This window comes from Rousettus aegyptiacus, unplaced genomic scaffold (genome assembly GCF_014176215.1).
Source record: "Rousettus aegyptiacus isolate mRouAeg1 unplaced genomic scaffold, mRouAeg1.p scaffold_m13_p_7, whole genome shotgun sequence".
NCBI classification, from domain to species: domain Eukaryota; kingdom Metazoa; phylum Chordata; class Mammalia; order Chiroptera; family Pteropodidae; genus Rousettus; species Rousettus aegyptiacus.
In genome coordinates this window covers 29,841,759-29,863,026 of record NW_023416310.1, presented here as the reverse complement: position 1 = coordinate 29,863,026, position 21,268 = coordinate 29,841,759, and the positions used below count along the sequence as shown (strand labels likewise).

The 21,268-nt window shown below is 41.1% G+C and overlaps 2 protein-coding genes across 11 annotated transcripts in view; one reads left to right on the top strand and one right to left on the bottom strand.

Annotated features, from left to right (window-relative positions):
- Positions 1–20,444, top strand: part of FSHR (follicle stimulating hormone receptor) — a 150,405-nt gene extending 129,961 nt beyond the window's left edge. For 4 of the 6 annotated variants that reach the window (XM_016137117.2, XM_016137115.2, XM_016137116.2 and 1 more), the window contains 2 exons: positions 11,934–12,119; positions 16,485–17,733. In XM_016137117.2, the coding sequence (XP_015992603.2) occupies positions 11,934–12,119; positions 16,485–17,715 (1,417 nt within the window). In that variant the 3' untranslated portion in view covers positions 17,716–17,733. Of the gene's footprint in view, positions 1–11,933; positions 12,120–16,484 lie in introns of all 6 variants that reach the window. The other 2 variants (XM_016137114.2, XM_016137118.2) reach the window with 2 other exon arrangements.
- GTF2A1L (general transcription factor IIA subunit 1 like) overlaps positions 1–21,268 on the bottom strand; it is a 495,737-nt gene that overhangs the window by 251,616 nt on the left and 222,853 nt on the right. The gene's annotated exons all lie outside the window — the stretch shown is intronic.

The window sequence follows — 21,268 nt, the reverse complement described above, 5'->3', positions numbered from 1 at the left end:
CTTCAAGACAAGGCTGGCAATTAAGGTCAATTTTTATCTGGGTCATCTGCAAAGACTTATAGGAATAATTTAGGGATGATCCATGTCCTAACTTTCAATAAAATAATAACAACATTTAATGAGCACTTACCAGGTCCCACACAGTATTTTAAAAGCTTAAGATGCATTTTCTAACTTAATCCTTATAATAACCTCTATAGTGGAAGCTATTATTCCCATTTTGGAGATGGAAAGACTGGCCTCCCTGGAGGAGTTAACTAACTCACCCAAAGTCACGCAAATTTTAGAGCACAAATTTAACACCAAATTTGTGTGTGACTCAGTACAGATTCTTAACCACTCTGCTAGATATCTCTTCCCTGAAAGGGAAAGCATAGTTCTTCCTCCTTACTTTCTGTGTCCAGGAGTTTCCCTCAAGCCAATGAGATACAACACACACTAATATTTGGATCTTCTCTGCCTCAATTCCAGATCTCTCAAGGTGCTTTTAACGCCTCATAGCCCTGCACAAGCACCTCTCCTCCTACCGCTGCTTCCTCATCTTTCTCTCTCTCCAAGAGTGACATTTTCCTCTTCTCTTCTCATCTGTCCCTGCCCTTCCACAAGGGTCATTCCAACTCCCACCCCTTCTGAACAACCTGAGCCAACAGTGAATTCTTTCTCCTGAGCCAACAGTGAATTCTTTCTCTCCCAGAGCCTTCCTGGCTGCAGGGACCCAAATCTGCAAGAGTTTTTTGAAAATGCAGTTTCCTGGGCTCTAAGCAAGACCTATACAGATTTCTATTGACAAATATATTGTAGGAAGAAAAAAAGAACCCAGAAGGAGTCAGATGCAAGATGAAATAGTGAACAAAGAAACAGATAACATATAAATAAATCTAAAGGTTTATTAGATGATATAAATATTAATGTAGGCTGCCTAAGGTCAGTTCAGGCATTTGGGAACCAATAAATAGTTTGTAACTCTTATTTGTCAATATAAGCTACCATGTGTGTCGCCTACCTACCTACCTACCTACCATCTATCAAGATCTCTTCATTTTCACCAAAAAGCTAAGATTCCCCTTTAGGTTGTAACCTATGTATCTCTAAAACTAGACCCTACAGGGTAGAGCAGAAACTCCCAAAACGATTATTATTGATGATAAAGGGTATGTTGTGACCCATACATGAGACTTCGCCTCTTTGAAGAAAAAAAGTTCAAAGATTATTTCAGAATGCCTGGCTTGAGATAGGAAATATGAGCAAGAGGAGGAATTGCAGGCATGATTAAAGCAAAGGCGCCAGAGCAAGCTACCGGGTTTAAAACCAGTTCCTTCACCTCCCTAAGCCGTGGTTTTTTCTCCCATAAAAATGACAAAAACAATATCTATTTTCTAATATTACTGGAAGCTTAATATTACATGTATTGTGTGCACGTGTATTTATTTATTTATTTGTTTAGTCACTGAACAGATAGCTTTTAAGCATCAATCTTGTGCCACACACAAAAATAGTACAAGAAACAAAAGAAAGTTCTTCCTCGCAGACAGCTTATATTCTCATACTGGGGAGTCAGACAATAACTAAATATATAACTTAATATATCAGGTCATGCATGATGTGTGCTATTATGTACCAAGGAGGACAAGGGCGTAATAAATGGAGAGTGCAGGCATACAGTTCATGTGCTCTCATAGACAAATTACTTAGAACTTGTAATGCTTAAAGTTTCTTATTCTTAGAGTACTCAGGACTCTAAGTACAAATGGATTTAGAGAAAGTGCTTTTGACGTCTTTGCACACCAGAATAGCAGTTTGTCAGTTTCACCTAGCTAAAAGTCCTAAGGCTTTTGAATGTTCCTAAATAGTCACCTCTATCTGTAATGGCAGAACATACCTGTGATGGGGTAGGTTTCCATACGTGACCTGTACCAGGTATACTATTAAGTCATTGTACGTTAACCACTGTCTGCTACCAAGAATATTCAAGTTGGACAGGATCCCCAAATAGCTCATTTTCCAGCTGAGGATACCCAAGCCAGAAATGAACAGTGGCATCCATTGTAAGCCACAGAGCTCGGACCAGAAACTAGGTGTCCTGCTTCGCATTCCACGTAATCCCACCATCTCATGTTGCCTAAAGTACATAAATACATCTAACCGAACATCTAAAAGTCATTCGGTAAGGCTCCTTGCAATTGGCTGTGAACTAAAATAGAAGGAGAAATGATTATAAAACCAGACTCCCAGCCCAAGAACACTAGTAAATGACATGTACACACAGCACAGAGAAATGTCTTCTGTGGCTGCACAAGCACGTCCTGGGCCAAGGCACAATATACGCAATGTGTCCTATCAGAGGGTCTAACAGAGTACACACACCTGAATCCTCCAGCTGCCTGCCACAAATGCTGGCAAGAAGAGAGGTACCACCGCCATAAGCAGTCCTGCAGGGTCCTTGGGTTACAGGCCCATTTTTCACCCCTTGTACCACAGGAACATATCTGGCCAAAATAAATAAAATTTACAGAAAATCCAAAGGAATTATGAAGAACTTGCCATGATCTAAAAGTGTAGAAAGTGACATTATATTCCTGCATCTTTCCATCTCAATGTATGAGGATACATGTGCAAGATTCTGGCCAAAAACCCAGTCTGTAGTAATTGCTAGTTTCCTTCTCCTCCCCTTAGAGGAAAAAAGATTGATCACCTTAACATCAAGCTTCCCTTCTGGGACCTTCAAGTTAGTCTGCAGATGTCTTTCCAGCCTCCCTGAATGCTATGGCCTATCTATGGCCTATCCTGTCTCCTACTTCAGCAATCTGATACACCAGCCAGCCCTAGCTAAACACTAGCCTTAGAGCTTGTTTAGCTCTGAGGAATAGCCCACCCAGATGCTGTGAGTTAACGGGTAGGCGAAGGGGCGTGCACAGACTGCTCAATGCATAGTATAAGCACCTCAGGCTAAGGCTGTGATTGTGCCTTGGGTCATATTCTCCTCTCCCCAAATGAGGCTGTGGTATGGATATTTACATGCAGGAAGTTTACTGGGAAACGCTGGATGAAAGGGAAGTTAAGCCGCAATGCATTTGCAAAGGAAGTTTCAGTGGATCCTACAGGGAGCTCTGGAGTTAAGATGGCCCTTCGAAGTTGTACTGCATTAAGCGAAGGGGCAAGGCCTCTTCATGAACAGTAATTGGGTGCAAGCTGTTCCTGGGGAGGGGCCAAATCTTGGGAAAGTTAGACAAGGGCAACTCCCAGAGTAGAACTCAGCTGTGAACCACCTCAGCGGTGAGTGGTTCTCAACTGCCCTCAAGCAGTGGTTCTAAATTTGATCACATATCAAAATCACCTGGCATGCTGGTAAAACCCTAGAGAGCTGATCCCCACCCCCCAGAGACTTTGATTCAACAGGTCTGGGGTGGGTCTGAGAACCTGCAGCTCTAATAATTTCCCAGGCGAAGTTGATGTTGCTGGTCCAAAAAGCACAGTGAGAATCACTGTCCTAGCACCAATGCTGGGAACCGAGAAGCCTCACTCTGTTCACCAGAATATCTCCTCCATGAGCTAACTGTGGTGAATCTTCTTTGCATTTATCTACTGGGGACAGTCTTTTGTCCCCAGTAGATAAATGCAAGGGAATCTAAGGGAGTTAAGAAGAGGGCAAGCAACCCAATAATGGCTCCTTTTCTGAAAACAAAATTTTTAGTTGAGTGAAAAACAGGAAGCCTCTGAACACCTAGGGTGCAAGGGCAAGATATTTCACTGCAAAAAGAAATAGATGCAGAGAAAGCCAGGGGCACACAGACAAACTCCATCGAGCTCCAGAGAAGTGCCTAGCATCCTGATTTCCCCATTATGAGTCTTGACCTTGAACATCAGTGGCCATCTGAGTTTTCACCTGCTACTCTTAACCCACTCTAGTTTTTTTTTTTTTTTCTTTTTTAAGCAATCGAGCAATTGCTATTTCCTGGGGAAACAGTTTCCTGTGGGAAAAATTTAATGTATTGCCTTTGCAAGCTGGAGCCGGTATAATCATATCCTGATAGTTTATCAAATTGATTCGGCTATAGCTCAGATTCATTTGATAGTTCAGATTCAAACACTGAGTTATTTGTATAAGAATGATTCTCTTCCATTACCAGTGTACCCACAGTCCTATAGACAGTAAATTGCCTTTTTATTCCACCTGGGATCATGAAAGAGAAGTCTTCTAACCATCTGTCAGTGTAGTATACACCAGAATGTGCTCTCACTTATGAAAATGATTGACCTGTAATAACGTCTTTGCTGGGAAAAATAGAAACTGTTCAAATCAAATTTGTGGCACTGGCAATAACACACTTTATTAAATGGGGCACAGAGCACAATTTAACTCCTGCCTCTCCTGACTCAGCATCTTATTACTGACTGCTGTCTCCCTTTTCACTTTTATCTCAAAATCAAGAATCCTAACAATGTTGAAACAGTTTAGGATTGCTAAATCTTTTCAGCACCAGCCGTCATCCATGATGTCTCCCATTGGCACTTTTCAAGATTTAAATTCTCAAAACCAGTTACTGGCAGAATATAGCATATGCTGAAATATTAAACAAAGTGACATCTTAGAAAGACTGCAGTGATAGACCAGCCTGAAAAACAAGGATTTAAAACATCAGCCCGCGACTACCCCTTCCCCTTTGTCCAATCCACCAGCCGCAGGAATGTCAGTAATAAAGCAAACATCTTCAACCATTCATTGAGTATATTAAGTCTTATATGTTATACATTTAGTAGATGTTGATGAAGTACCTACTATGTGTCTAGTACTATGCTAGGTGTAAAGGATAGATGGAAAAACAAATAGTACTGCCCTAATACTACCTAGTATCTCATTCCTATAGCAGGAGAAATGTTGCTGCCCAGAACAATTAGCTCTGCAGGAATTGTCACAGAAGGCTATAGTAACAGAGCAAATCCCAATAAATCTTTGTCATGCGATTCACTGACTTTTAACCAGTGAAGTGACAGTGTGTGGGGAAGAGAACTCTTATCTTATGCCTGAATTTCTGCAATAGCCTCCATCTCCTTCCTACTTTCAGTCCTTTCTCCTTCCAATACTTCATTTAAATACTTCATTTAGCAAGTATTTATGAGTAGCTACTATGTTTCAGGCTCAAGGTTCTAAAGACTGATCTTACAAAAACACAGCTTTCAAAAAGTCATTCCTCTGCCTGGCTTTCAAGGCTCAGAGATCTAATCCCACCCTGTGGATCCCTTTATTCTCCAAAATATGGTTGCCCAAAATAAACCTTCTGAAAACTCCTCACTGCCATGCTTTATGTTCTGGCCTCTCTCCAAGCCTACTTTAGCCAATAATCACAAGAACCTATTTCCATGAAGATGTGAATAACTGACAATGTCTAATTTTGTTACACTCCCAGGGATATTTGCATTGTAAGAGTGAAAAGTGCTTTAATAAAGGAATTAAAACCTAACATTAGATTTCTAAGCCATGTGAAAAGATCACAGCCAGGGAACAAATCGCGCGCGCGCGTGTGTGTGTGTGTGTGTGTGTGTGTTAGGGGAACAGAGAGCAAAAATAAGAATATATATAGTTAAGTCTCAAATTGCACTGAAGAGTATCTATCCACTTATCTCATCTTTGTCTCTGCTGATATGAATTTCTATAGATTTTTCTTAATCCATGCAGATACCAGAGACATTTTCTGCCAGTCCAAAATTTGGAAGTCTTGAGAGGTTCCATGTTGGCTCACTCCAGCAAGTTTCCAGTAATCTTTAAGTAAACACTTCTACAAACACTTTTTTTTTCCTTATCACCCAGGAACTACTTTTACTAAGGACTTTTGCTTTACCAAATTCTAAGTGACTCTGCATCTCTCTCTTAACAACCACTCCCTCCTTTTAACATCTATCAGCAAAAGATCTGGGTCCCAGGACACTGACAAGATGTCTTTAGTCCCATACAGGAAAGCCACCTAGTGTAAATGACAGCAGTTTACATATTTTGTAGCTGTGAGAAGGAGAAATACAAAATACAAGCTGGATCCAGAACACTGAGCAGACAGAAAGGCATTAAAGCTTCCTAAGTGGGCTTCCTAATCGAACATGGATGCATTGGGTTGTGTTCAAGTCAACCCACCCATTATCTGCTTATTCTCTAATACATGTCTATCTCCTTGTAAAATTTGTACAAAGTTGCTTCTTTTCTTGATGCCTTTCATACTTGCAGTTACATAAAATTGTCTGCTGCAGAAACACCATTTTTCTGAGTACCCTTAAAATTCAGATTTCTTCTCAGTCTGCCTTGTGTCCCTCTCCCTTTACAATTGCTCCTCTGTAAGACTTATTCCAGACACTCATTTTTATTATGATTTTTATTAGCATCTCTGTTAATCGGATAACTATCTACTAAGTGGATTTCATGAGCCCAGCCTAGTGCCACATACAGTGTAGAACATAAAAATATCTTAATGATCACTGCTCTTAGAGAATCTGGAATCTGACTGGGGAGACAAAAACAAATGGACATGAAAAGTCAAACAACATGGAGCAATGAAAGAGATAACACAAAGTACAAGATTCTTTGTAACTGCTAGAGGTTAGAAGACCTCACAGTTGGTTGGGGTGATCTATTTCCTTTCCCAGTCTTTCCACAGTCACTCCCCAGCATATCTTCGAACCAGACAATGATTTTCTCAGTGTTTACTATGCTATTGAGAATGCAAGGATTTCTCTGCCCTCATAGAGATAAAATGCAAATACAAAGAGCTAGTATATAAAGCTAGTAAAGATAGTTAAGTGGTGAGAGAGGCTGAAAGTACGCAAAATATAATACTATTGTACTCTTTATGGCTTTCAAGGAAAGATACCTCCGCAACAATTAAAAATGATGGAGATGAAGGAATCACAGGGACTGCACTGGGAGCCTGTTATGGTTCTCTATTGCTGCATTAAAACTACCCTAAAAGAGTGGCCTAAAACAATCATTCCATTTTACTAACAACTTTGAGTTTCGGAAATTTGAGTGACTTGTCTCTGACCTGTGTGATGTCAGCTTAGGTGGTTGTGTCTCGGGGATTTACTTCCTAGTTGTCACCTCCACTCAAATATTTGTTGCATCTGTTCTCCTTGTACACACACACACACACACACACACACACACACACACACAAAGAGTATCTCATCCTCTAGGACTTCTACACATGACTTAGACTTTTCTCAGCATGGTGGTTTCAGGATATTCAGAATTCTTTCATGGTGACTTAGGGATCTATAAGACCAATATAGAAGTGGTCAGTGCTCTTAAAGACAAAATCCAGAACTGGTATAGCAACACTTTCATCATACTCTATTGAGTCAAAAGACATCACAGTTCAGCACAGATTCAAGCAAAGGGCAAATAAACCCTCTATGAGAAAGGTGTAAAGAATTTGCAGTCATCTTTAATCCACCACAGAGTATATGAGATAATAGGATAGCGCTGCATGGAGTATAAAAAGATATTTATTTTTGGAAATCTTCAATTAATGTGATTTTTTATAATATTCTAAACTGGAGAGAAAAAGGCATACAAAAAAAAAAGTCTTCTGTTTTGTACTGCTCACTCTTAAAAATATGAAAAACATATTTCATGGCAGGTAATGATTGTCCTGGTTTAAATTGTTCCTGAAGATCTTTTTTATGCTTTCATTTCATTTCTTGGTAGGAGCCTTGAACTGTTTTAGACAGGCACTCTTGTTTTCCACATTTATGGAAAAAAAGAGGAGCCCAAATGCCAGATGAAACAAGAACTTGGTCAGACCAGACCATGTTAATAGCAAAACTAGAGCAACTGACTGAAGAGAGAAGCTAGAGAGAGATTCTAGGGAAGAAAAGGAAGTTGAGAAGCTCTGGAACAATAAAAAGTATAAGTAAAGAGCAGGCCATGAATGTTGGGTCATTCAGCAACAGAGAGCAAGCCTCATCACAGGGACAAAGGTTTGTGGATCAGACTCTCATCTCCAAGGACCCTGACTCTGAAGATTTATAATACACAGGAGACAACCAGGAAAGAAGTCTTGGAACACCAGAAACTTACCCCATGGTCATACCAATGGCTGTTATAAGAAATAGTTAAAATCTAGATGTATGTGGAAGGTCCAGCCAAGGTAATTTGCTATGGGTTTACATATGAGATAACAGAGAAAGAGAGGAGTCAAGGGTGACATCAACATTTTTACATGAACAACTGGAAAAGAGGTAGGTGGAGCAGGTTTTCAGGAAAAATTAGGAGCTCAATTAATAATATCCACAGCTTGACTTGCCTATTAATGTCCAGTAGATTACATAAAGTCAGCTGAACATCAGTGTCTGGAGTTCAGGAAAGAAAAGCAACCTGGAGACTAAAATTAGGCGGGGAGGGGCAGGGGAGGGGCCATCAGAAGAAACCTCTGAAGAGTTAGGAGAAAACTATTACCAGATATAAAGAAAGCTACCAGGAAGACATAAAAATTCTAAATTTTCATATACCTAAAAAACTGTCATCAGAAATATATAAAGCAAAAGTTGACAAAAGTAAAAGTAATAGTATGGAAATCCAAAATCATAGTTGGAGATTTTAATGTGCTTTTCTCAGTAGTGATAGAACAAGAAAGCAAAAAAAAAAAAAAAAAAATCATTAGGCATACAGAAGTATTTAGATAATAGTACTAACAAATTTGATCTACTTGACATCTAACGAGGACTAGTGAAGTGTGTGTGTGTGTGTGTGTGTGTGTGTGTGTGTGTGTTACATAAAGGTAATCATTAGCTTAGAAAATATAAATTTGCCTAAATATCAAGCAGGGGATTAGCAATGGTACATAACCAATATTAATTCTAGGATTTGAGGGGCATGAAAATATGTGGTCTTACTGGAGCATGAGAATGGAGGCAACAGGTAGAAGCAGGATCCTCATCAGATCTGTCCAATGACAGCTGGACTCATAGAGGCACTATTGCCTGAGGCAGAGGAGGGATGAGAAATGCTCCAACTTTATTCTCCCTCCCTCCTCCAATCTCCTACCAGCACCATTTGAAAGCTGACTGACAAGGTGGTACCTGGGAAATGGAACCTGAAGAGGTCATCTCTCCTGCAACACAGAACAGAGCACTAAGAAGGGCACAGAACTGACGTGAGAAAAAAACAGGCAAATAACTGGCATATCATATCCGGTGCTTTGTACTTCATCAAAAGGGCAAGGAGGAATCATTAAAGAGTTTTAAGCAGGAAGTCACACTTTGATTGGCATTTTAAAAATATCACCCAATTTTCAGTGTAAAGATTGCATTGGAGAGAGAGAGAGAGAGATGATCATAATCGTTTATTTTATGTGTCAACTTAACTAGTCCATGGGATCCTCTTGTAGCTAGTAAAACATTATTTCTGGGTGTCTGTAAGAGTGTTTCCAAAAGAGATTAAGATTCGAATCAGTACACTGAGCAAAGAAGATTCACCCTCCCAATGTGGATGGGCAACATCCAATCATTTGAGGACCTGAATTGAACAAAAAGGCAGAGGAAAGGCAAAGGTGCTTGCTTTCTTCTTGAAATGGAACATCTGTCTTTTCCTGGCCTCTGACATTGGAGCTCCTGGTTCTTGAACCTTCAGACTCTGAGAGTTAGACCAGTGGCCTCTCAGGTTTTTAGGCCTTTCTCAGGCCTTTGGGCTCAGAATAAATTATACCACCAGCTTGTAAATGGCATATCGTAGGACTTCTCAGCCTCCATAATCACATGAGCCAATTCACAAAATAAATCGCCTCTGATATATCTCTATATATCCTATTGACTCTGTTTCTCTGGAGAGCCCTGACTAATATAATGGTCATGAGAAAAATAGCTATGAGATTATTGCCTTTGTCTAGATAGAGATTATGGTGGCAGAGGAATGGACTGATTTGAAACACATGTAAAAGTTAGGCTTCTGAGAATAACAAATTGATTCCAAGTGAGAGAACTCAGGAATGACTCTCAGGACTTTATCTTTCACAAGGGAAAAAGGAAGGATCATTTGCTAAGATGGGAAAAACAAAAGCAGGAACATATTTATAAGGAAGATGATAAATTCAGCTTTGATACTTGCAAGTCATCAAAATAGTGAGGTCTGAGGGACAATTGATCATCTGGGCCTGGAGCTCAGAAATAGAATCTACATTTAGAAGCAATTAGCATATACCTTGTATGTGAAACCAAGGGCGTAGGTAAGAATACTGGAAAGATCATGCATAGTCATAAGGGGCCTGAATTTGGAGAAACTCCAATATTTAAAGAAGAAAGGAGAAAGAAAATCAGGAAGAAGTCAAAGAAGATCCCTGAAGAAATCAAAAAGAATGTGATGCCAAGAAGTGTCTCAGAAAGGAAGAGTGTTTTACATGTGAAATCTAATTGAGAAATCAAGAAGGTTAGAACTAAGATGTGAACTCAGTGACTATTGTTCCTCTAGGGGTTGAGAAGAAACTGGGTTGGGTTGTGAGACGAAGAAATAGTGACAAATGTGGACAACTAAGTATAAGAAGTTTGATTGGGAAAGGGAAATGACAAATAGGACAGCAGTTAGGGGTGGGTTTCATTGGAAAATAGGAAGCAATATAAATTTTTTTAGCAAGAGAATGAATGACACGATGAAAACAAGGTTTTGAGAATGCAATTTTTACGAGACTATGAGAACATAAGGGATAGCAAATATATATTCACAACCCCAAGTTTCATTGCTCTGAGTGCCCACTGCTTTGATTTACAGGAAATGCAAACAGAAGATTCTCCTTCCCCAAATATATCTAAGGGTCCCCAAGAGTGCTGAAATGAATCCATCCTGTTCATCACTTGCTACCAGCCCTATCAGAAGCATTAGTTCATGGCCAACCCGCTGGCTCCAACAGGTCTAAGACGGTACCATTTAAATTTCCTTGCTCCCACCAACTGATCTTGGCAGTTTTGAGGGCTGCAGTTACCAATTGTGCTTCCAGAGAAGCACCTATGTCACTGGTGTTACTGCCAGAAGGATGGACTTCAGAACCCGACAGGGAATAGGCTAAATTGTCCATTTACGCTCATTTCCATGTATATCTCTGCTAGTTCACCCAGGGAGAGATTCTGCCATAAAGCAAGAACAACAGCGTGTGTGTGTGTGTGTGTGTGTGTGTGTGTGTGTGTGTGTGTGTGTGTGTGTGCGCGCGCGCGCACGCGCGCGCGCGCACGCAATACTCGCTGATAATAGCTGCCATTTATAAAGTGCTATCTGTTAGCATGTTTCAACTCATTTAATTCTCACAACTCTCTGAAGTAGGTACAATTATTATCATTTCTATATTACAGCTGAGAAAACTGAAACATGGAGAAGTGACATAACTTGACTAAAGTCACAAATCTAATATCAGAGGGGCAGGGTACATATACAGGCCAGTCTGGCCATATACATCATGTTCATAACCACTCTTCTTTATCACCACTTTGACTTTGTGCTGAGGGTGCTTCTACTACCTGCCAGACTCTTCTTCCCCTTACGGTGTGTTCTCTCACCCTTTTCTGAAATTTGGCCACAGATTCCACCCCAATTCATCAGAAATACTTTTATAGTTGGTTTTACAGTGGGGAAGAAATGATCTGAATCCCTTGGTCCTATACAAATTAGTGGGTAGTCATTTTAAAGATAGACTATAGAAGAGTAAATGGTGACAGTTAAGCCCCAGAACAGCCAGCATGCAAGTATATCCAGGATTCAAGGCAGCATGTTATCTGAGTCTTCCTACCACGAACACAAGGGCCAGGGCTCCTACTGAATCAAATTTCCTGGGAGCTGAACATTGATCTGACCAAGGTGTGCAGATCATATAAGAGGATCAGTACTGTGTCTGCTATTTTGCCTGCTAATGGAACAGCAAATTTGAGGTTCATAGTAATTGAGTTATGCCTACTTCTTCTCCTTATAGAGATATTTCAAGAACCAGGATCCATTCCCTGCCTAGCTATGGCTTAGAAAATCTTAAGAAGCTGAGGGCCAGGTCGACTTACAACTTAAAAAAGCTTCCCAGTCTGGACAATTTTGTGGCACTCATGGAGGCCAGCCTCACCTACCCCAGCCACTGCTGTGCCTTTGCAAACTGGAGACGGCAAACGTGAGTCTTCCCATGCCCACCCCTTCAGTCCGCTTGGGATTTTTCCAATGCAGAACTTGGTCTGCAACTTCCACATATCTGTGGCATGAAGAGAATCCACTTGCAGAGAGATCTCCTTGACAAAGCCCTTAGGCATATTCTAGACCAAAGCCTAAGTAGAATAGAGGGTGTCTAATTTCTTTGAAAATGGGCTCACAGGAGAGGGTTACCTATGTGGCAGACCACCTACCGAATATGAAATAAGATAACATGAAAAACACCAAGCATAGGGCCTGACTCACAGCTGATTATTAATATTTGTTCTCTTTTTCCTCTGTACCAAAATGGATTTATCCTTCATGACCCAAACTCCACACCCTGTTAATGTCCCGGGGACCATCAAAGCCACCTTTGGAGAGGAGAAGCATAAACACCACACGGATGCACACACCCCAACCGCTCAAAGCCTCTCTAATCTACCTTTGAATCTTAGCAAGGTCGCTCAGATTCAAAGACACCCGGATTAAAGAGGGTAATTAAAATAGAGCCAAGCCCTAACAGGTCACTGGTTATAAAGCTGAGATCATCATAGGATCTGGAGAGAGTGAAAAGGGAGTACTTTAGAAATTGTGCATGTTCTGGACATTCGAAGGATCCACTAGAGACAGAATTCACTGGCTATCAGGAGTCCTCAAAGCTCTCGCCCTCCCCTGAACTGATACCGTCTATACCATGCAGTGCACTCAATCAGATGATGCCCTGTCACCACTCTTACATGGCAGCTCGGCACTAACACAGCTTTCCTGTGATATTTCAGTTTAACGCAGTCTCCTCTGTTATTCAACCTTTAACATGCATTGACCTGTTCAACGCAGTCTCCTCTGTTATTCAACCTTTAACATGCATTCACCTGCCCCCTGCTCAAAAGCAAAATAACAATCAAAACATACCCTGAAATGGTTTCGAAATAACCAGGAGTTCGCACTCAGACCCATTTGAAAGATTTGCAGAAATGAGAGCCACTTTTCAGAATTTTCATGCATCACTGAGAAACTCTCAAAAAGTGGGCCTTCCTCACAGATTAACTTCAGGGCCAGGGAGTACTCTTCCTGGTAACTAAAACTCTTAAGGGCTTCTGCTGAGGCAGGAGGCTTGCCTCTTTTGTGCTCCACACAAGAGTTACTCCAGTCAGGGCAAGAAATATACCACCAATTCACTGCCAAAACCCTGGAGCTGAATATCGCTCAGGAGCAATCTCAAAGGATGGCAAGCTCACTATAAGAGCTGCACGTGGTGTACTGTCTGGCCCAGCGTCAACACCACAGGGACTATATTATCTTACCATGTCGCTATGATTCCTCTGGTCTTGCTGCCCCCTGTAATGTAGATGCAGCCTCAGGGCTCTCCCAACCAGGAACCTCCAGGTCTGCTTTACATTATGCTGTAGCCTGAAGCCTTCCCTGAGTCCCCCAGACCACTCCGCTCTCATCCGCTAGATCTCTATGGTAACTTGCCATCAGGGCCCGACAGGTACAGCAAAGGAGAGGCCCACACCTCTCCTAAGACATGCCAAAAAAGAAAATTGCAGTGGATGTTTAGTCATTATATTTAACAAGTTTACACACACAACACAAAGCAAAATAGTTATGCTATTCAGAAGTTAATCACAGGATTTTTTTAAATGGTGTCATTTCATTGTATACCATAAGTATGGTTTTGCAATGAGATTCGAGTTTAAAGTTGCATCATGAAATTATCTGTCTAACCCTTATTTGGAAACAATGACCAAAGTGTAAATGGTAGGCCCTTGTGACTCTGAGGTTTTGGCCAATGGCCCTCCTGGCCTTTCACCGAAAGACCTTGTTGACCGCACCCTTCATTTGTCATTGAACCAGTTATGTCCTTGTTGTGGCTCTATATGTAGCTTGCATGGTTTTTTTCCTCATTTAACACTTCTTTTATTTAGGCCTTTTCTTCACAGCTAGATTTTAAACTGATGCACCGTGGCATATGCATCTAAGTACCCTCACAGGGCCTAGGCCCCAACATGAACTCAATAAGTAACCACCATCATTTGCTTTCATATTGTTGATATTAGCACAATGCTCACCTCCAGGCACTATAATACTCTGCACCTTTATCTCATTTAACTCTCACAAAGGTAATAGAGCTATTTTTATTCCCTTCTCACACAGGCAAAAACCAAGGCTCAGAGACAATAAATAATTTGACCAACACCAACCAAACTCAGCTCCAAACCCTCTGCTCTGTCTCCAAAGCTCAGGCTCCAGGCCACTCCACAATGTACTTTCCAAATAACTGTTCATTGGTTTATCATGGCCCAAGAGTACCTACCACCTTCTAAGCTGACCCTAAACATAATTCTCAACTCTTTGATACCTAGGCTTTGCTAAGAGACTGCAGGAGCAAGAATTTATTTCCTTTGTTTCCATTTTTCTATTCTTGTCTCAGAGACATACATTGTTTACCTTTTCCCACTCATACCATTGGGTCACTTCTGTTTCAGGAAAGGGAAGCACCAATATTTAAACTATGTTGGTAGTAATATCAAAAATAGGAGTCTTCACAGAAGCCAACACAAGCCCTGAGAAATGAAGGCATTCTCTAGATGGTTCAGTCAAATTTGTTCCATTGAACAGAACTGCAGTCTGGAGGTGCTAGGTGACTTACTTTCTGTTCCTAGATTGAGCTATCGCTAATCCAGTGACAGGGTTTAGGAGTCAGGAGTTAGATTAAAAACCACAGAGTGATTTTCTCATCCCTTCTATGCCCATCTCTGAACTTGCCTCACCTTTCTGGGAAGATCTGACTAAACCAAAAGATTTTCTATGCATTTTCAATAACATGTAAGTTAATTATTTAGCCCCCTTAGTGCAACCCATGACTGATGTGAGAAGCCCTATCGGTCGCTGAAACAAAAGATGACACATCCTCCAGCAAAAATAGAGAGTCCCTTAGGCCCAAAGAAAATTATTTCCTGCCAATTCAATTCACTTTTTGATGAGAGAAAAGGGGAGAAGAGTTCTCCCTAACAAACCCTCCTCACAGAGGTTGATGGGGAAAAGTTCAGTTCATGCAAGTTGGGACACACAGACAGCACTCATCCTTCAGTATCAAATGGTACCTTTATCCCTTCCACTGCTTCAGCCACTCTCTCCTGAGGGGTCTTTGAAGAGTTTTAACACTCACTTGCCCATTTTCATACAGGATTATGGTAAGGTTTGAGAGAAATGCAGTCACTTAACATTGCTGTGAGCTGACCCTCCCAGAGAGAGAGGGAGGGAGGAAGGGTGTGTGTGTGTGTGTGTGTGTGTGTGTGTGTGTGAGAGAGAGAGAGAGAGAGAGAGAGAGAGAGAGAGAGAGAGAGAGAGAGATTTTTTTTCCACCCAAAAACAGACCTAGTGTGAAAGATCCCATTCCTTTGATGTCTTTGCTTCAAAAAAGAACTATTACCTTCTCTGTCTCTACATGCACTATTCACCTGTCTGAATAGAATATTTATCATCTGGCTGTCATTCAAATCCCTTCTGAAAGTGCCTCTATTCTGTTGACAAGGCCTCTTGTACAGTTGGGCTTAAACGGAAAACTAAAACAGAAAAGTGAGCCCAAGAAGAGCCAGCTCCCCAGGAGATGACTTACAATCTCGGAATAAATTAGGCCCCCTTGCAACCTGCGTATGCTCTTTCGGGCACTCACTAGAGAGCTGTTTATTATGAGAGAACCAGGCTTACCTGTAGCCAAACGCATGCCTGAGGCCTACTGTGGCCCCTGGAGAGTGAGATAATAAAGAACAGGGCCCTCAGTAACATTTCCAGCAAATTAGCAGATCTCCCAGAAGCCTTAGTACCAAAGAACCAGGGACAGGGGCTGTCTGGCAACTAACTACAGACTTTGATCCTCCATTTATGTAGATAAAAGAAGCAAATAAATTCTCATTTAAGTCAGAAAACTGTCCGGATCTTCCAGAGATTTAAGTACAGAGTAGAAGAATGGGGATAGATCTGCCTCGGGCATGTTGAGAGGTGGGAGGAGGAGAGGGTGGAGTTGATAGCAGGTCTGTAAATTATTTGCACTTAATAGGAAAGGTTTAGCTAGTCCCAGGCGCCTTCCTTCCCACATTCAGGTTGTGGCCAAATGGTTTCCCCAGTGGGCCATCCAACTCTAGGAATATATACACAAGTCATTCTGTTTATTTACAGTCAGTAGCATTAACCCTTGAGCTTAGCCTCAAGGGCAGACAAACTGGTAGAAAATAAAAAGAACCTCAGGAAAAAACCCCATCATTTCTACTCTGTGCAAAGACAGTGATGTATTTGACATTCTGGATCTAGGACATTGATTCTGTTCCTTTTTATATTTTTCTAGCTCTGAGCTTCATCCAATTTGCAACAAATCTATTTTAAGGCAAGAAGTTGATGTGACTCAGGCTAGGGGTCAGAGAGTCTCTTTGGCAAAAGATGATGAATCCGGTTACACCAAAGGATTTGACACGATGTACAGTGAATTTGACTATGACTTATGCAATGAAGTGGTTGATGTGACTTGCTCCCCTAAGCCAGATGCATTCAATCCATGTGAAGATATCATGGGGTATGATATTCTCAGAATCTTGATATGGTTTATTAGCATCCTGGCCATCACTGGGAACATCATAGTGCTAGCGATTCTTATTACCAGCCAATACAAACTCACAGTTCCCCGGTTCCTTATGTGTAACCTGGCCTTTGCCGATCTCTGCATTGGAATCTATCTGCTACTCATAGCATCCGTTGATATCCACACCAAAAGCCAGTACCACAACTATGCCATTGACTGGCAAACTGGACCAGGCTGTGATGCTGCTGGCTTTTTCACTGTCTTTGCCAGTGAGCTCTCAGTCTACACTCTGACAGCCATCACACTGGAAAGATGGCACACCATCACCCATGCCATGCAGCTTGAATGCAAGCTGCAGCTCCGCCATGCTACCAGTGTCATGCTGGTAGGCTGGCTCTTTGCTTTTGCAGTAGCCCTCTTCCCCATCTTTGGCATCAGCAGCTACATGAAGGTGAGCATCTGCCTGCCCATGGATATTGACAGCCCCTTGTCTCAGCTGTATGTTATGTCCCTCCTTGTGCTCAATGTCCTGGCTTTTGTGGTCATCTGTGGCTGCTACACTCACATCTACTTCACGGTGAGGAACCCGAACATTGCGTCCTCTTCTAGTGACACCAAAATCGCCAAGCGCATGGCCATGCTCATCTTCACGGACTTCCTCTGCATGGCGCCGATCTCTTTCTTTGCCATCTCTGCCTCCCTCAAGGTGCCCCTTATCACCGTGTCCAAGTCAAAGATCCTCCTGGTCCTGTTCTACCCCATCAACTCCTGTGCAAACCCCTTCCTCTATGCCATCTTCACCAAGAACTTCCGCAGGGATTTCTTCATTCTGCTAAGCAAGTTTGGCTGTTATAAAATGCAAGCCCAGATCTATAAGACAGAAACCTCATCCACCGTCCACAACTACCATCCAAGAAATGGCCACTGCTCTCCAGCTCCCAGGGTTACTAATGGCTCCAATTATACAATTGTCCCTCTAAGCCATTTAGCCAAGAACTAAAATACAACTGTAAATGTATCCAAGTGCTGAATGATAATTAAGTCTTGCCTTTGAAGAATACACAATGGCATAGCTGACAGAGTACCTCCACATACTTCATCTAATTTCATCTTCCTGGCATACCTATAAGGTAAATTGGCCAGGAACTATTAACTCCATGGGATGGATTAGAAAGCTGAAGTATTAATACCAATATTAATAATTAAAATAATGCAATACCACATCACATTTCTTTTATACTTTATGATGTTCACAGTGCTTTTGTTTAGATCAACCCCAACAGATCTTTATAGAAGTACTATTAAATAGGCAGAAGAAGACTTATTCTCACAGTTTTACAGATGAGGAAACTAAGACTCAAGAGGTTAAGTGACTTATTCAAACTGGCTTGTCTTGTAAAAGGCAGAGCCAGGATTAGGTGTTACGACTCCCAAAGAACTTCCAAGAAAAGCAGCACAATATATGGTCATTCACTCATTCATCCAGTCAACGAATATTTATTGAGCACCTACGTGGTGACTTTGTCATGTGTCAACTTGGATAGGCGGAACCACATTTCCCAGAATTCCCTTATGTTTCCTGTTAGGATTCGCCACAGGGAAGATTCTTGGGAAAACAGGAAGGCAGAAGGAAAGCTGCAGCTATTTGTCATTCACTCTCTTTGTTAGGATTAGTCACTGGGAAGATTCTTGGGAAAACTGGATGGCAGAAGAAAACTTGCAGCAACTTGTAATTCATTCCCTTTACTGCCAATCTGCTGATTCAGCTCATTGCTATGAAGCACCATCTGGGCCAGTAAGTGCTTCACCTTCCCCTGGATCCTCCTTTAGTTTCCCTGACTCCTAAGCCAGGTATATGTATTTAGTTCCATATGACGAACCCAAGCTTCTACAGAATACTTTTTTTTATCTCCAATGTGAGAGGCAACAAAAACAGAAACAAGGGTCAGTTAGGCTTTGTGCGGCTCCATCTCATGTTTGTGGCTTCCAGAATGCTCATGACCTTGCCTTTGTGATCCCTTGCCCTGTGGACTTCAAGCTCCAGAATCAGATATAAAGACAATATCCTTACAGAGACTGCTTAACCAATCTCCAAATTGCATAAGCTAATTCCCTGTAACAAATGCCACGTACATATAAATTTGCATGCCTGACTGGTTCTGCTTTCCTAGTGAACCCTAAATGATATAAGATGCAACCTACTATATGGATGCATATGTTTTATAATGTTAAGAACAAAGCAGCTTTGGAATTGGAGCTGAGATTTTCTTCTGACTCCATGACAAGCCATGACTCTACCTCTCTATGCTAGGTTTCTTCTTCTGTAAACTATAGTCGATTATAATACCAAACTACTGGGCTAATTTTAAGAAATGGATAAGAAAATGGGTGTACAATGCCTAGTGCTGTAACTGGCTTAATGAATATTAGTTTACTTCTCCCAAACCAATGCCTGAACTAGTGGCTAGTTCTCCTGACCCTTGATCTAGAACTTATTCTGTTACAACATATCGTTCCTGATAACTATACTTCTCATATGTATTTTCGTAAGTGGCCCCATCTGAATAATAAACGACAACCACAAATCCTCACCAAGCCCTGTGCCACGGCCAGCCCACAAAGCTCTGAGTCTCCTCTCAGAGTATTCTCCTCTCCACACTGAAGCCAATCCTCCCTCCTCTTGCCTTATCACAAACATTTCAAAAATTGGTCCCAAATGCATTAACAAGGAAGTCGCATAGAGCAAAAGAAAGAAATCATCTCTGCCTATGTGACCTGGAGCCATCTTGATCTATTGTGAGCATCAAGTGAAAAACAGATCATCCTTAGAAATAATCTAGAGCTATGCTGTCCAATACAGTATAGCCAGTAGTCACAGATGGCTACTGAGCACTTGAAATATGGCTCACCTGAATTGAGACATGCCATAAGTGTAAAAGATACACTGGATTTCAAATACTTACTACAAAGAAAAAAAAAGCATGTACAATATCTCAATAATTTTGCTATTGATTACATATTAGAACAATACTATTTTGGCCATATTGAGGTAAATTTATTTAAAAATTAATTTCACCTTTTTTTTACATTTTAATGTGGCTACTAGAACATTTAAAATTACATATGTGGGTCATGTATGTGGCTTATGTTGTATTTCTATTGGACAGCACTGAACTAGAACAATATGAAAATAAAAACTTTCATTTAGCATTTTCCTCCCCAGTTCCCATACCAGTTTGCCACACCGTTGGGCTGTCCCAGCTCTGTCTGCAGTCATTTTTCTTTCTTCTTTGTGGCCAGAGGGAATGTATTTCTGAATTGGGACTCAAAAGCAAGTAACAGCTAAATTAAAATTAGGATACAATATTAATTATTTCACAACATAGCTGTTGAAGACACACTAGTTTAACAGAGAGTGGTTCTGAGAGGCAAGAATATGTTCCAAGATAAATACACACCAAGAGAAGCCTGAAAGACTTTTGGCACTACAATACTTCCTGGTAAGAGAGGAAGACTTTTCTCAAATAAACAAACATATTTATAGGTAACTAAACCCTTTAGACAAATGTTAAGGAAAAAACACTCCCTGCATTTCCTGTATTTGAATAGAAACAATTGGAGTCCAGTATATCAATCACTCTTCCACCTAAAAAGTGATTTAGGTTGCACCTCCCAAAGTGGGGCTTCAGTACCAGAGTGGTGACCCAAATGAAAAAAAAAAAAAAAAATCCAAAGATACACAACCAAAAGAAATTTCAAAATGTTATCCCAAGTTGTTGTTTTTCTAAAACTTTTATTTCAAATCTCAAACACTAAGAGGGCCAATACCTTCCAGAGATTTCTCAAAGTACCCATGTCTCCAGAAGTGATATTCAAAATATTAACAACTGGTACAGCCCAGGTGCTGACCTCTCAGAATGAGCACTGGCTGTGAACACTCTATTGGCCATCCTGGTGCAAAGTGGGTGAACGCTAGCCCTGCATGTTTCCCTCCCACCCCGTGACCTTAACTGGACCTGGTCGCATGTCTATTTCCTCAAACTTTCACCTACCTCCTTCAGTCCCATCCTGGCCAGTCTTTCATATTGCCTTCCTTACCCATTTCTTCCAGATTCTCTTTCACTAAATCCCAAGAAGCAGTCAGACAATATAGGATATTTCTTGGAGGTGCCAGAGCAAAGAAACTGAGTAAATCCAGAAGCTTTTAGAGAGCAGAGTGAAACAAGGAACTGGGTACACAGATTAACAACCAATTTTTATCTTGCCACATATAGGAGCAGTAATGATGGGCAGGGGCCATGGCACTGGAGATTGTATTGAGCTACAGGGCTTCCTGTGTTAAACATGGGGAACCCTTCCGACCTTGTTTCTGGAAGACATACATGGAGAGACAAGTAAAACAAGAAGAAAGGCCCTTATACAATTGTATAACCAAGATGTGACAGAGCTTACAGAAGTAACCTCAGTTAGGCAAGCATCATATAGCATCCACTAGAAGATCAAAAACAAATCACTGAAACTTATTTTTTTACTCTAGTGTGATGGCCACAGCT